Source organism: Nannospalax galili, unplaced genomic scaffold (assembly GCF_000622305.1).
Source record: "Nannospalax galili isolate Female #2095 unplaced genomic scaffold, S.galili_v1.0 scaffold1200, whole genome shotgun sequence".
NCBI lineage: Eukaryota > Metazoa > Chordata > Mammalia > Rodentia > Spalacidae > Nannospalax > Nannospalax galili.
In genome coordinates, this window is record NW_008347131.1 from 70140 (window position 1) to 84270 (window position 14131).

General features: G+C 43.1%; 1 protein-coding gene across 8 annotated transcripts in view; it reads left to right on the plus strand.

Annotated features, from left to right (window-relative positions):
* Atg13 (autophagy related 13) overlaps nt 1–14131 on the plus strand; it is a 42543-nt gene that overhangs the window by 7909 nt on the left and 20503 nt on the right. For all 8 annotated transcript variants that reach the window (XM_029568555.1, XM_008843544.3, XM_029568556.1 and 5 more), the window contains one exon: nt 11345–11426. In XM_029568555.1, the coding sequence (XP_029424415.1) occupies nt 11358–11426 (69 nt within the window). In that variant the 5' untranslated portion in view covers nt 11345–11357. The remainder of the gene's footprint in view (nt 1–11344; nt 11427–14131) is intronic.

The window sequence follows — 14131 nt, forward strand, 5'->3', positions numbered from 1 at the left end:
TAACAATTTTGAAGAAGAGTATGAAAAACTGATTCAAGGGGCTAGTTTAGAGGTAGTGTGCTTGCCTAGCCTGTACAAGGTCCTGGGTCCATCTGTAGCATAATCAGTCAATAAAATCCAGCACTTGGGAGATGGAAGCAAGAGGATCTAAAGTTAAAGGCCAGCTTAAGTTAATTGGTGAGTCCCTGTCTTAGAACAAAACAAATTCAACTTACTGGGTTTTTTTGGGGGGGGCAGGGGTGGACAGGAGTTTGTTGAGACAAGGTCTCATGTAGCCCAGGCTTGCTTCAAATGCTGATCATCTGCTTCTGTGCTAGGATCACAGTTGTGCTCTACCATGCCTGCCTGGCTTCAACTACTACTTCAGCTTTCTTTTTTTTTTCTTTTCTTTTTGGTCTTTTTGAGACAGGATCTCCCTGTAGCCACAGCTGGCCAGGATTTGCTATAGAGACCAGGCTGGCCTTGAACTCACAGAGATCCGCCTGCCTCTGCATCCCAAGTGCTGGGATTAGAGGCGGGCGCCACCACGCCCATCCCTACTTCAGCTTTCTACATCAGCCCTGTCTCTCCAGTTCAGAAACATGTCAAGGTTCCCTTCCATTCCAATATTCCTCTGTAGTTTTCCCAAGTTGACTCTGCACCTTTTCCTCAGAATTGAAAGCCTGAGATTACAGCATGCACCTCCTCAGTGCACTGTGTACTTATTTCTTTACAAGCCTGGCTCAAAGTTCCAAGAACTTCCACAATCCTCCCAAACCCAAATGGTTAGGTCCATCACAGCAGTACCCCACTGTTGGTACCAATTTCTGTATTAGTTACTTTTCTATTGCTGTGTTAAAACACCACGACCAAGGCAAATTATAGAAGGAAGAGTTTATTTTAGTTTATGTTTCCCAAAGTAGAGTCCATAATGACAGGGGAGGCAATGGCAGGAGGCAGACAAAGCAGAAAGCTGAGAGCTCACATTTTCAAGCAAGTGCAGGAAGAAGAAGGAAGCCAGCCCATGCTGTCTTCTGATTTGAGTTGCTTTCTTAGTCTCTTTTATACTTTTAATCTTAGTTCACAAACAATCAGAAGGCCTCTTGGCTTTTCTGGTCTTATCTCAGATAATAATTGCTTTCATATTATCTTGTTACTTTTAGCTCTTGATGTTGTTTTTTTTTTTTTTTTTTTTCTTTTTTAGACAGAGCCTCATTCTAACCCAAGCTGACCTGGAACTCACAGCAGCCCAGCCTCCACCTCCCAAGTCCTGGGGTTACACTCTTGGCCTCTGAAACCTTTTTTTTTTTTTTTTTTTTGAGACAGTCTTCTTGTAGCCCCCGATGGCCTGGAACTTGCTATGTAGACCAGGCTGGCCTCAACTCAGAGAGATCCACCTCTGCCTTTCAAGTGCTCAGACTAAAGGCAGACACCACCATGTTTTGTTTTAACTATATATAAGTGTTTTGTCTACCATGTATGCAAGTGCACCACGTGCATGCAATGCTCAAGGAGGGCAGAAGGGGGTGTGGAATCCCCTGAAATTGGAATTACAGTCTGCCATGTCTGTCCTGGGAACTGAATCTAGATCCTTTGCAGGAGCAGCCAGTGCTTTTTGCTGCTAAGCCATCCTTTCAGCCCCTACATTTGCATTTTGTTTTGTTATTGTGTAAGTGCACATGGGCATGTATGTGCAACAGTGCATGTCCAAAGGTCAAAGAACAACTTTTGGGAGTCAGATCTTTTCTACTTTGTGGTTCCTGGGAATCAAACTCAGGTTATAAAGTTTGGTAGCAAATGTCTTTACCTGTTGAGCCATCTCACCAGCCCTTTTTTTCAAAAAAATTTTGAGACAGGGTCTTTAGTAATGCAGTCTGGTTTCAAACTCCTTATGTAGCCCAGGGATGACCCAGAACTTCAAGCATGCCAGGAAAGTACACTACCATTGAGCTACATCTCCAGCCCAATTTGTCCCAGTTGAAAAAATATGTAGCTTGGAGGGCTAGAGTGATGACTCAGTGGTTAAGAGCACTGACTGCCCTTGCAGAGGACCTGGCTTCGGTTCCTAGGACCAACATGGTGACTAACAACAGTCAATAACTCCAGGTCCAGGAGATCCAGCACCCTCTTATCTCTGCAAGCGTTGCATGCACACGTACACTTACATGCAGACAAAAACACTCCCACACATAAAAATAAATCAGCCAGGCGTGGTGGCTACGCCTTTAGTCGCAGCACTTCTGAGGCAGAAGCAGGTGGATCTCTGTGAGTTCAAGGCCAGCCTGGTCTACATAGTTCCAGGACAGCTGGGGCTGCAGGGAGACCCTGTCTCAAAAAGACCAAAAAAATAAAATAAATAAATCAAAAAAATAAAAAAAATACGTATCTTGGTCCTGATGACCCTGCTGTCAGACCCAGTGGTGTCCTAGCACCACTCATACCTAGAACTTCTGTTTTTTGGTGTGTTATACTCAAGCTTAAAGGGGGCAGCCAAGGATGTCTAGTAGTCACACAAAGAAAACCTCCAGCTTGGCTTGTTGCAGAGTTTTCCATGTGAGAATAGGACCAGGTGAAGGTGTCCTACGGCTTAATATATGAATGCTTTGATGACCAAGGTTGAGTGTTATCCTTCTGATTTAGTGTTTCCAAAAAGCTCATGGCCAGTCTTCTAAATAGCACTAAAAAGAGCAGTTCTGACCAGAGTGGGATCAGGGTAGGAGGTATGGGTCTACTTGTTTCTTTTTATAGAGTTTTCGCCTATCTGTTACAGGGAGATTATCCGTATAATCCTTTCTTTGCCCTGGGTCCTCTTGGACTCTGCTTTCAGTCAGCCATTCTTTCTACTTTCTGTCTTCTAGAACTTTGATGCTGTTATTCCTTCCTTGTCCACGTGTGCTTCTGCTTTTAACGCTCCTCACTGTCATGATTTTGTATGTTTTATGTGTGCACGCATGCATAAGAGGCTGGAGGTCAACATCTGGTGTCTTAACCACATTACATCTTAGTTTTTGAGACAGGGTCTCTTCACTGAACCCGGCCATAGGTATCCCTTATCTCTACTTCCCCAGTGCTGGGATGCAAGATCCTTCTGCTTGCGCATCAAGCACTTTACCAGCTGAGCTGCCTCCCCACACCCCTATTTTTTTTTTTTTTTTTTTTTTGGTATCCTCCTGGCTCTGCCTCTTGAGTGCTCGCATTACTAGTGTGTTCCACTATGCTGGTGCCTCCCCTATCATTTTAATTGTGTTTTAGGAAGGAACAGATACAAACAACCATTATGCCAGGCTATTTACTTCTAATTCTCCAATATTTTGTTGACAGCTCTCATTTGTTATGTCTTGTTCTCTATGTCTTTGGGCTTCATTTTTAGGCTACCTCCCCCTTATCTGAGGGCATTATATTCTGAGATCCCCAGTGGTGTCTGAAACCGCAGATGGTGTCACATTCTGCAGACTCTTGTTTGAGACAGAATTTCCCTGTAGCCCCAGTTGGCCTGGAACTGGCTATGTAAACCAGGCTAGCTTCAGTCACACAGAGCTCTGCCTGCCCAGGACTAAATGCATGTGCTACCATGCCCAGTTCACTGCACTCTTTCCTTACTAAGTTGAAAACTTTTACCTTTTCACTTAAAGATAGCACTTTGTGGTTTTTAGTTTAGAGTCTAGAGTTACTGCTCTGTGCTTTGGAATCATTAAGTAAAATAAGACATATCTGCACATAAGCACTACAAAACCATGAGTCTATCAGACAACCCAGATGGCTACTAAATGACCTCATGTTTAGTTGGCATGGATGCCCTAGACCAAGGGGTGCTTTCTAAGACAGGATGAACTAGGAGTGTATGATAGGTCATCATGCTATACTCTATGGTGTGCAATTTTAAATTATGAATTGTTGGCTGGTAGACTAGTTCAGTAGTAGGCCCTGGGTTCAGTCTCTAATACTAAAAACCAAACCAGGAAAACCAACCAAACAAAGGAAGAGTCTAAAGCCCTCAAATAAAAAACATTCCAGTTATTTCTGGAATTTTCTTTCCTCTTTCTTTTGTTCTGAGAGGTTGGATGCAAAGCCTCATGCATGGTAGGCAAGCATTCTAACTGCATTTCCCCAGATCTGTTTTGTTTTCTTCAGATGGGGTCTTGCTTCATAACCCAAACTGGTCTTATACTCATAGCCCCAGCCTCAGCCTTCATAGTGCTGGGTTGTAGGTATCTACGCTAATACCTAGTTTGGTTAAAAAGTTTATCTGCAGCCAGTTGTGGTGGCACACGCCTTAAATCCCAGCACTCGGGAGGCAGAGGCAGGTGGATCTCTGTGAGTTCAAGGCCAGTCTGGTCTACATAGTTCCAGGACAGCTGGGGCTACAGGGAGACCCTGTCTCAAAAAAACCAAAAAAAAAAAAAAACCAAAAAAAAGTTTATCTGCCTATTTAGGTAGAACTCTTATCATTTCGTTTTTAATTAAAATGAACATTTCAGGGGCCAGGGGTGGTGTCCCAGCATGTAGTCTGTCCCTTTAGTTTATTATTGCCATTTTCATTTAAGTCTTATTGTAGAATCTTGTGTGTGGCACTTGGATCTTGATAATGTTTATAACCATTAATACAATGGGAGAATTACATTTTTCAGCATTTAGTATGCTGCAAGTCTGCATGTTCTCTAACACTTTGGAAACCTTAAATTATTACTTGTTATGAATTTCTATTTGTGAAAGTGATATGGAAAGAATGTTGCTAAATTGATATTACTACTTAACATCCAATAATTTGTTATTACTTGTTACTTGTCTTAAGTTTTAGACAAAGATCTTAATTAAATGAGAGTACGTCTCAGACAAGAAAGCTACAAGCAGCTAGTCAAGGAGAGGGACACAGCCCAATGGTAATGTACTTGCCCACCAAGGCAGTGGTAGTAGATGTAGATGAAAGATAGCAATGATGGGAGCTTTATGACAGTACATCCTATGGTGGCTTTGCTGTTGGGTTGGCTGGTTTTCAGACAGGGTCTTTGTATATGGCCCAGACACAAATTCATTATCTTCTTGCCTTATCCTCCTGAGTGCTGCGTTATAGGCATCCACACCATACTTGACATCATGTGTATATATATTTTTACCTGATTAAGCTCTGTATCCCTGGCTGGCCTGGAACTTGCTGTGCAGACCAGGCTGGCTTCAGTTGCAGAGATCTCTCTGTCTCTGCCTCTGCTTCTGCCTCCCAGTTGCCGGGATTAAAGGTGTGTGCCACCATGCCCAGCTAATTAAGCCACTTTAGAAAAGGTAACACTTGATAAATTTAATCAAATATTTGTGAATGAGAACCATATAAAAGTTTTTGTAAATATCTGGAATTATGATACATATTAATTAGGTTATGTCCCTAGGGCAAAAAAAAAAAAAATTATACTAAGAAGGTGCAAATACCTCAGATTTGCAAAGCTTACAGGAAAATTGCAGTGCGAATGAGAAGCAAGAGTGCTCCAAAGTTAAAAAGCCTTGATCTAAACTAAGTGGTAACCTAAAACCCTATAGCTTTGACATAGTTCTCAACAGCTGATATATTGTCTTAAAACTCATATCAAAGGGAGTCTCTCTCTTTGTATTCATTTTGGAAATTAAAATGTGTTGGTCATAGTGGCTTTGAAACACAGATGGTAAACTAGTTTGCATAGTCTACAGAAATGAAAGAGTTAAATCTATACAGTGTAAGGTAAAAAGACTCTATAAACTGGTGGTATCTGTTTTAGTTTTTGTTTGTTTGTTTGGATGATCTTACTACACAGCCCAGGCTGGCCTAGAACCCCAGACCCTCCTGCCTCAGCCTCCCAGTGTTCTAATTACAGGTATGTGCCACCACATCCAGCTTTCTTTAGACCTTTTGTAGCAGAATTCCAGCCCATTTGCCCTTGTGTTAATATTTCTAGAATTAAATGTTTGTGCTGCTGGGCCAAAGGCCAACATTCAAGAGAGGGAAATTGGAATCCAGTGCATTCAAGGTGGTACTGCCATAGACAAGGACAAGAGATGGGAATTGGTAGGAAGGAATCAGAATATTCAAGGTCCAACAGTCTTGAGGAGGTAAGAGGGGCTCATCCTTAGAGCTTCATCTTCTGTAACTCAGAGTTGCAAAGGACATTTAAGACCTGGGCCAAAAGAATACGCATAGCCAGGATGCCCAAGCCCTTGCTCAGCATGTAGCCTCTCCTATCAAAAGGAAGGGCCCCTGTTACAGTCAAGAATATATGGGGTGGCCAGGTGTGGTGATGCACGCCTTTAATCCCAGCACTTGGGAGGCTGAGGCAGGTGGAGCTCTGCGAGTTCGAGGCCAGCCTGGTCTACATAGTGAGTTCCAGGACAGCTGGGGCTACAGGGAGACCCTGTCTCAAAAAGACAAAAATAAAAAATAAAGAATATGTGGGATGATATCCATTAACCATCCGATAATATTTTGTTTTGCAAACTGCCCTCATTTTAGAAAAGGCAGCATGTTCATTACTTGAACTTCTTTTTCGCCATTTGGCAGTCATTTTCTCACTAATTATGTTATATTAACTCTCCCTTATAACTGAACTTGCCCTCAAAACCTTGGCTGAACTAATAGAGCTAGTTTCCTAAGCATGTGCATCCCCGGAGTTTGCCAAAAATTCTAGAGCATTAGAACACTGTTGATAGTACTTTACTATAATTAGTCTTTCAGTGGTCTGTGTGAGGTTTACTGCCTAAGCTTGAAAGTAAAGTAACTAACCAAGTGATGGTCTCCCAGATAGGAAATAAAAGCTGCATTACTGTGACACCTGTAAAAACAAGGCTGCAACAAACAGGTTTTTCATAGCAATATTTAATGACTGACTACAGTAATAACAAGTGACAGAAAAAAGAGCTCACTTGTGGATCTCTTTATTGTGCATGTGTAGGGCGGAGGATGCAGGTCTGAGGTCAGAAGACAACAGAGGTGTAAGTGCTCAACTTCCACCTTGTTTGAGACAGCGTCTCTTGTTTAATACTGCATATGCCAGGCTGTCTGGCCCTTTGGTTTCCAGAGATCTCTTATTCTGCCTCATCTTGCTGTAGGAGCACTGGAGTTACAGATGTGCACCCAGCTTTACATGAGTAAAGCTATTTGATATTTGAACCCAGGTTTTCACGCTTGCCAATGAGCCATCTTTTCAGCCATCTGAATCTCCTTTTTTAATGTTTACACCAAATTTCCCTGTGTATTCCTTAAGCCACTCAAAACCAAAAGGTAAAACTGACATTCATTTACATTGTAAAGGAGGAACTGGGGGTCTAAGGAAACAGCAGATACTGCTGCCTGGGAGGATAGCCTCTTCCCCATGGTAGGCCAGTACCTTTTGGGGCTCAATAATGCTGCCAGTTGTACAGAAAGCCACAAGAAACATAATGTATGGACTGGTAGTTCTTGTGGCAAGAATATATATAAGTCTCTGCTTGAGTGCAAAAAATCAGGTCAGTGTAACCCTGTGGTGCAGTTCTTAGCTCCCATCCACTTATGTATTGTTTTGGGACCTCAGGGTGTTAGGGACCCTCCCATCCACTTATGTATTGTTTGGGACCTCAGGGTGTTAGGCTGTCGCATGACAACCATTTACAGTTCCAAAATTGGTTTTATTTTAGATCCTAGAATTGGACAGCACTTCATGCTATAAAACAAATGTTCTGATAAGCTGAGCAAAAGAGTAGTTTTATAGATAGAAAAAGGCTGAAAAAAGCAGACAGACACCAAAGAACAGATCTGTAGCTTCATTCCCAGCCCCATGTTTTTGAAGTCATATCCAAAAATATCATTGCCAAGATGGATGTCATGGATCTTTTCTGTTTCTTTGAGCACTTTTATAGTTTCAGGTCTTTGTTTGTTTGTTTGTTTTTTGTTTTTTGGGTTTTTTTGGTCTTTTTGAGACTGGGTCTCCCTGTAGTCCCAGCTGTCCTGGAACTCACTATGTGGACCAGGCTGGCCTTGAACTCAGAGATCTACCTGCCTTTGCCTCCTGAATGTTGGGATTAAAGGCATGTGCCACCACGCCCAGCCCATAGTTTCAGTCTTAAACATATAGTTCGTTTTTAAAGGCTTTTAAATAGTAAGACATAAGCTTCTGGATGAAGTCTCCTGGATGTGGATGTACAATTTTCCCAACAGTGTTTATTGAAGAGATTGTTCTTTTCCTATTGTGTATTTTTTGTCACCTTTGTGAAAAGTCAGTTGACTGAAAATGTGTGAATGTGTTTCTGGATGTGTCTCTGCTATCCCTTTGATCTGTGTCTGCTTTTATGTCAGCACCCTGCTGGTTTGCTCACTGTCGTTTTCTGTGTTTGAGTCAGGTTGTGTGATGCCTCAGGTTTTATTCTATTTGGTCAAGATTGCTTTGGCTCTTGGGGAGTCTTTTCTGATTTTATACAAATTTTAGGGTTTTTCTTTCTGTGATAAATTGGTTGTCATTGGTATTTTGATAGGAATTGGACTGACTTTGTAATAGACTTTTGTTTGTTTTTGGTTTTTGAGACTGGGACTTCCTGTAGCCCCACCTGCCCTGGAACTCACTGTGTAGACCAGGACTTCCTGTAGCCCCACCTGCCCTGGAACTCACTGTGTAGACCAGGCTGGCCTTGAACTCACAGTGATCCGCCTGCCTCTGCCTCAGGAGTGCTAGGATTAAAGATGTATGCCACCACACCCAGCCTACAATCAGTGAACTTTAAACCAGTTTACTCTTGGATGGAGGCGGGAAAGCGGGCAGTAATTCGCTTTGTGAAATCTATTAACTCCCTTGAAATTATATTTTTAAGTGTTCCGTATGTGTGCATTTTTTCTGGAGAAAGAGCTTTTCAACTTGTCAGTTTCTCAGAACTGATCTGGATCCTTAATGTGCTAGATTGCTTTAGTTGTCAACTTGACACACCTGAGTAGAGGGTATCTCAATTGAGGAATTTCTGCCATTGGATTGGCCCGTGACCATGTCTCTGGGGCATTTTCTTGATTGTTGAGTGATGTGGGAGGACCCAGCCCACCATGGGTGGTACCACCTCTGGGCAAGTGGTCGCATATCATATAAAAAAGCAGACAGGCCGGGTATGGTGGCACATGCTTTTAATCCCAGCAGAGGCAGGGGGATCTCTATGAGTTCAAGGCCAGCTGGGGCTATTGGGAGACCCTGTCTCAAAAAAGACCAATAAAAAGCAGACCGAACTGCTGCTCTTTCAGAGGACCTGGGTTAGATTCCCAGAATTCACATGGCAGCTAACAACTATCTGTAACTACAGTTCCAGATTTATCTGACATCCTCTTCTGACCTCTGAGGGCTTTGTAGGACACAGGTGCACGTACATACATGCAGGCGATACACTCATATAGTAAAAAATATAATTTTTTTTTCTTTAAAAAGAAAGACTGGATGTGGTGGCACACACCTTTAATCCCAGCACTTGGGAAGCAGAGGCAGGTGGATCTCTGTGAGTTCAAAACCAGTTGCTAGGTCTACATAGTGAGTTCCAGGCTAGCTGGGGCTACAGGGAGACCCTGTCTCAAAAAGTCGAGAGAGAGAGAGAGAGAGAGAGAGAGAGAGAGAGAGAGAGAGAGAGAGAGAGAGACTGAGCACAGGCCAAGGAACAAGCCAGTAAGAAGCATTCCTCCATGGCCTGTGTTTCAGCTTCTGCCTCCAGGTTCCTACCCTGAGTTCCTACCCCAGGGTCCCTCAGTGAAATTGGCTGGGCATGGTGGTACATGCCTTTAATTCCAGCACTTGGGAGGCAGAGGCAGGTGGATCTTTGTGAGTTCGAGGCCAGCCTGGTCTACATAATGAGTTCCATGACAGCTGGGGCTACAGGGAGACCCTGTCTCAAAAAGACAAAAAAAACAAAACAAAACAGGGCGTGGTGGCACATACCTGTAGTCCCAGCACTTGGGAGGCAGAGGCAGGCGGATCCCTGTAAATTCAAGGCCAGCCTGGTCTACATAGTGAGCTCCAGGACAGCTGGGGCTACAGGGAGACCCTTCTTCAAAAAGACAAAAAAAAAGGCTGTTCAAGGACTTCCTTCCTGTCCCGCCATACCCTCAGTGCTGGAATATAGTACACTCACTATGTAGACCAGGCTGGCCTCTGCCTCCTGAGTGCTGGGATTAAAGGTGTGCACCACCATACCTGGTGATTGGTGGCATTTGAAGTACTGTAGATTAATGTGTTTTGTTTTAGCAAAGTTTTTAAGTGTCTCAATAAAACTAAATAAGTTAGGGGCTTGAAAGATAAATCAGTGGTTAAGAGAACTGCCTGCTTTTGGAGAGCACCCAGGTTTGATTCCCAGTATCCACATGGTGGCTAACAACTGTCCTAACTTCAGTCCCAGGGAATCTGATGCCCGCTTCTGACCTCTGAGGATGTTGTATGACATGAGTGCACTTATGTGGCAAGCAGTACTCATACACATAAAATAATAAATAAAATGTAAAAACTAGATAAGTGGGCCAGGCGTGGTGGTACATACCTGTAATCCCAGCAGAGGCAGGTGGATCTCTTTGAGTTCAAGGCCAGCCTGGTCTACATAGTAAGTTCCAGGCCAGCAGAGGCTACAGGGAGACCCTGTCAAAAAGACTTAAAGAAAAACAACAACAACAAAAAAAAAAAACTAGTGGCTGGGCGTGGTGGTACACGACTTTAATCCCAGCACTCAGGAGGCAGAGGCAGGCGGATCTCTGTGAGTTCAAAGCCAGCCTGGCCTACATAGTGAATTCCAGGACAGCTAGGGCTACAGGGAGACCCTGTCTCAGAAAGACCCCCTCAAAAAACAACAACAACAAAAAACACTAGTGAAGTTCAAAGTTTCAGAATCTGCCTAGGGAGATGGTTCCTTGAGTAAAGTGCTGAGCTTGAATCCCCAGAACTTACAGAAAGCCTAGTGTGGCAGTGGCTCTGTCATTGCAGGGCTCCTGTGGTGGGATGGGAGGTGGAGGCAGGAGACTCTCCAGAAGCTCACATGCTGGCTAGCCTGACATACACAGCAGCAAATGACAGCCAGTCTGGAACAGGGTGAAAGGTGGGGACCAGCACCCAAGATTGTCTTTTGACCCTGACATGCACCCTGTGGCACACACATTGTACATAGATACACACATACATAAAATTTCAGAATGACTTAAAGTGACCTCATATATTTCTTGGGTTCCTAGATATGGCTCTTTGTATGGAATTTATTTTAATATTTTTCCTTTGGTATCTTTAGCTGCAGGAAGTTTCTTCCCTCCTACTTCCATTATATAGCTAGTAGGCTACCTTCTGTGTGCTTTGATGTAACAATCTGATCTGTTTTTAAAGGGATTAGTCACATATGTCATCATTTCTCTGCTTTTTTTCTGTTGTAGGTTCCTATAGGCAATGGAAACTGATCTCAATTCCCAGGACAGAAAGGACCTGGACAAATTCATTAAATTTTTTGCCCTCAAGGTAATATGTCCATTCTGTTGAACTGGGAACAGCTAGAAATAACTTCATGCTTCTCCCTTTAGAGAGCCCTCTTTGGAAATGTAGTATAACAGCTTGCAGCTTGCCCATTTTAAGGGATGCTTCTGTCTGTTGTAAACCAAACTGTGAAGTATGGGGGTGGTATTGGGGGTGTAATGAAAAAGTAGCTTCCAATTTTCTGCAGCTACTTGTTCAAAAAAAAGTTTGCAAGGCTGTTTGTTGAAATGTCAAACTGTTATGCCAGGTTATTGGCACAGTATGCTCCCTTGGATGGGAATAAAGACTGTGAGCTGGAATGGGCAGTCTCTGGGCATCTTTCAGTAAGCTTCAGCTGCCACTAAAATGCTCAGTGTAATAGCTACTTTTCTTGTTACTGTGACCAAATATTTGACCAGAATTATCTAAAGGGAGGAAATGTGCATCATAGTTCAGGGTATATAGTCCATCATGGTGGGAGGAGCCTACAGGCTCACACTAGGGAGAATCAGGAAGCAGAGAAAGGGAAATTTTTCTGGTTGGAGTTTTTGTTTTTGAGATAAAGCCCTACTTTTTAGCCTGTGCTAGGATGCACTGTGTTGCCCAGGTTGGCCCAAAACATACAGCAATCCTCCTGCCTCAGCCTCCTGAGTGCTATATATGTGAGCCACTACTCCCTGTTTTCACTTAAATTTTTTTTTTTGTCTTTTTGAGACAGGGTCTCCTTGTAGCCCCAGCTGTCCTGGAACTCACTATGTAGACCAGGCTGGCCTCAAACTCACAAAGATCTGCCTGCCTCTGCCTCCCAAGTGCTGGGATTAAAGGCATGTACCACCACGCCCAGCTTTAAAAGTATTTTTTTAAGATTTGTTTTATGTGTATGAGTATATTGCCTGCATGTATATAAGTGTACCATGTGTGTGCTGTGCCCACAGAGGCCAGAAGAGTGCATTGGATCCTTTGCAACTGGATTTACAGATAGTTGTTAGCTGCCATGCAGGTTTTGGGAACTGAACCCAGGTCCTCAAGTGCTCTTAACTGTTGAGCCATATCTCCAGGCCCACTCACTATTTTGTTTGTTTTATTTATTTTTTTTTGAGACAGGGTCTCCTTGTAGCCCTAGCTGACCTGGATTCGCTATGGAGACCAGGCTGGCCACTCACAGAGATCTGCCTGCCTCTGCCTCCTGAGTGCTGGGATTAAAGGCGTGGGCCACCACACCTGGCTGTTTGTTTTATTTTTTAAGACAGGGTCTCATTTTGTAGCCCTCCCTGGCCTGAAACTTACTATGTAAACCAATTTAGCCTCAAACTCACAAAGGTCTTGAATTAAAAGGTATGTACCTCTGCATCTGACTCTAACCCCATCCACCCTTTTAACTTTATTTTACTAAATTTATTTATGGGGGGCATGAATGTGCATGTGCCACAGCACTTGTCTAGAAGTTAGAGGACAACTTGCAGTACTCTTCTCTCCACCATGTGGGTCCTGAGGATTGAACTCAGGTTGTAAGATTTGGTGGCCACTGCCTTAACTTACTGGGCCACCTCACCAGTCCTTAAATGCCATAATTTGTTGTTTGGTTGATTTGGGTGTGTGAGTGTATGTGTGTGTGTGTGTGTATATACACCTGTGCCCAGTTGGAGTCCAGAAGAGGCTGTTGAATCCCTCAGAGTGAATTTACATTCTTGGAAAGCCCAGCTTGTTACATGGGTGCTGAGATCCAAGATTTGGTCCTCATGATTCTGCAGCAAGTGCTCTTAGCCATTGTGCCATCTCTCCAGCCTCTTTTTTCTCCTTTTTATTACTCTAATACTCCAGCCCATTGATTGGGATGGTTCCACACACTTTCAGGGCAGTTCTTCTCCACTCATTAACCCTCTCTGGAAGCACCAAAGATATGCTTCACGAAGATTCTACACATTTCTTCTTGCAATAAAATCAGAATAAACCATCACACCAACTTTGACTTATTGTTCCCATGATAAACAGAGAATTTGAAATGAAATTTGAATGCTATATTTTCCTGAATTTAGAAATTATTTTTACCTGTGTCACTCCTTCTGTTCAAAAATTATCATGCCAGAACAACCTGTACTATCAATTCTGATGAAAAAATTATTTGGAAGACTTGCTACATCAGCCAAGCTGTATCAATGACTATGGAATTCTTCGTGGGGTTTTTTTTGTTTGTTTGAGACAGGGTCTCCCTGTAGCCCCAGCTGGCCTGGAACTCACTATGTAGACCAGGATGGCCTTTAACTCACAGAGATCCTCCTGCCTCTGCCTCCTGAGTGCTGGGATTAAAGGTGTGCACCACCACACCCAGCTTCCTGGTGGTTTTTTAAAAATATTTTGTTATTTTTATTTTATGTATATGTGTGTATTGCCTACATGCATGTACATGCACCTGTGTTGTGCAGTGCCAGAGGAGGTCAGAAGAAGGCATTGGATTCCCTGGAACTGGAGTTATGAATGGTTGTTAGCCGCCATGTGGGTGCTGGGAATCGAACCCAGGTCCTCTGCAAGAGCTGTCTACTCATAATTCTATACTTTCTAGAAGTAGAGTTATGATTAGTTGGTCTCATTTTAACCTTCAGTTCGCAGAATTTTAATCTCAATAAGGAGCTAAATCAGTTTGGGTTTTTTTCCCCTTCCTTTTTTTCTTTTTCTTTTTGTTTTTCTTTCTCTCATTCTCTCTCCCCTCTCTC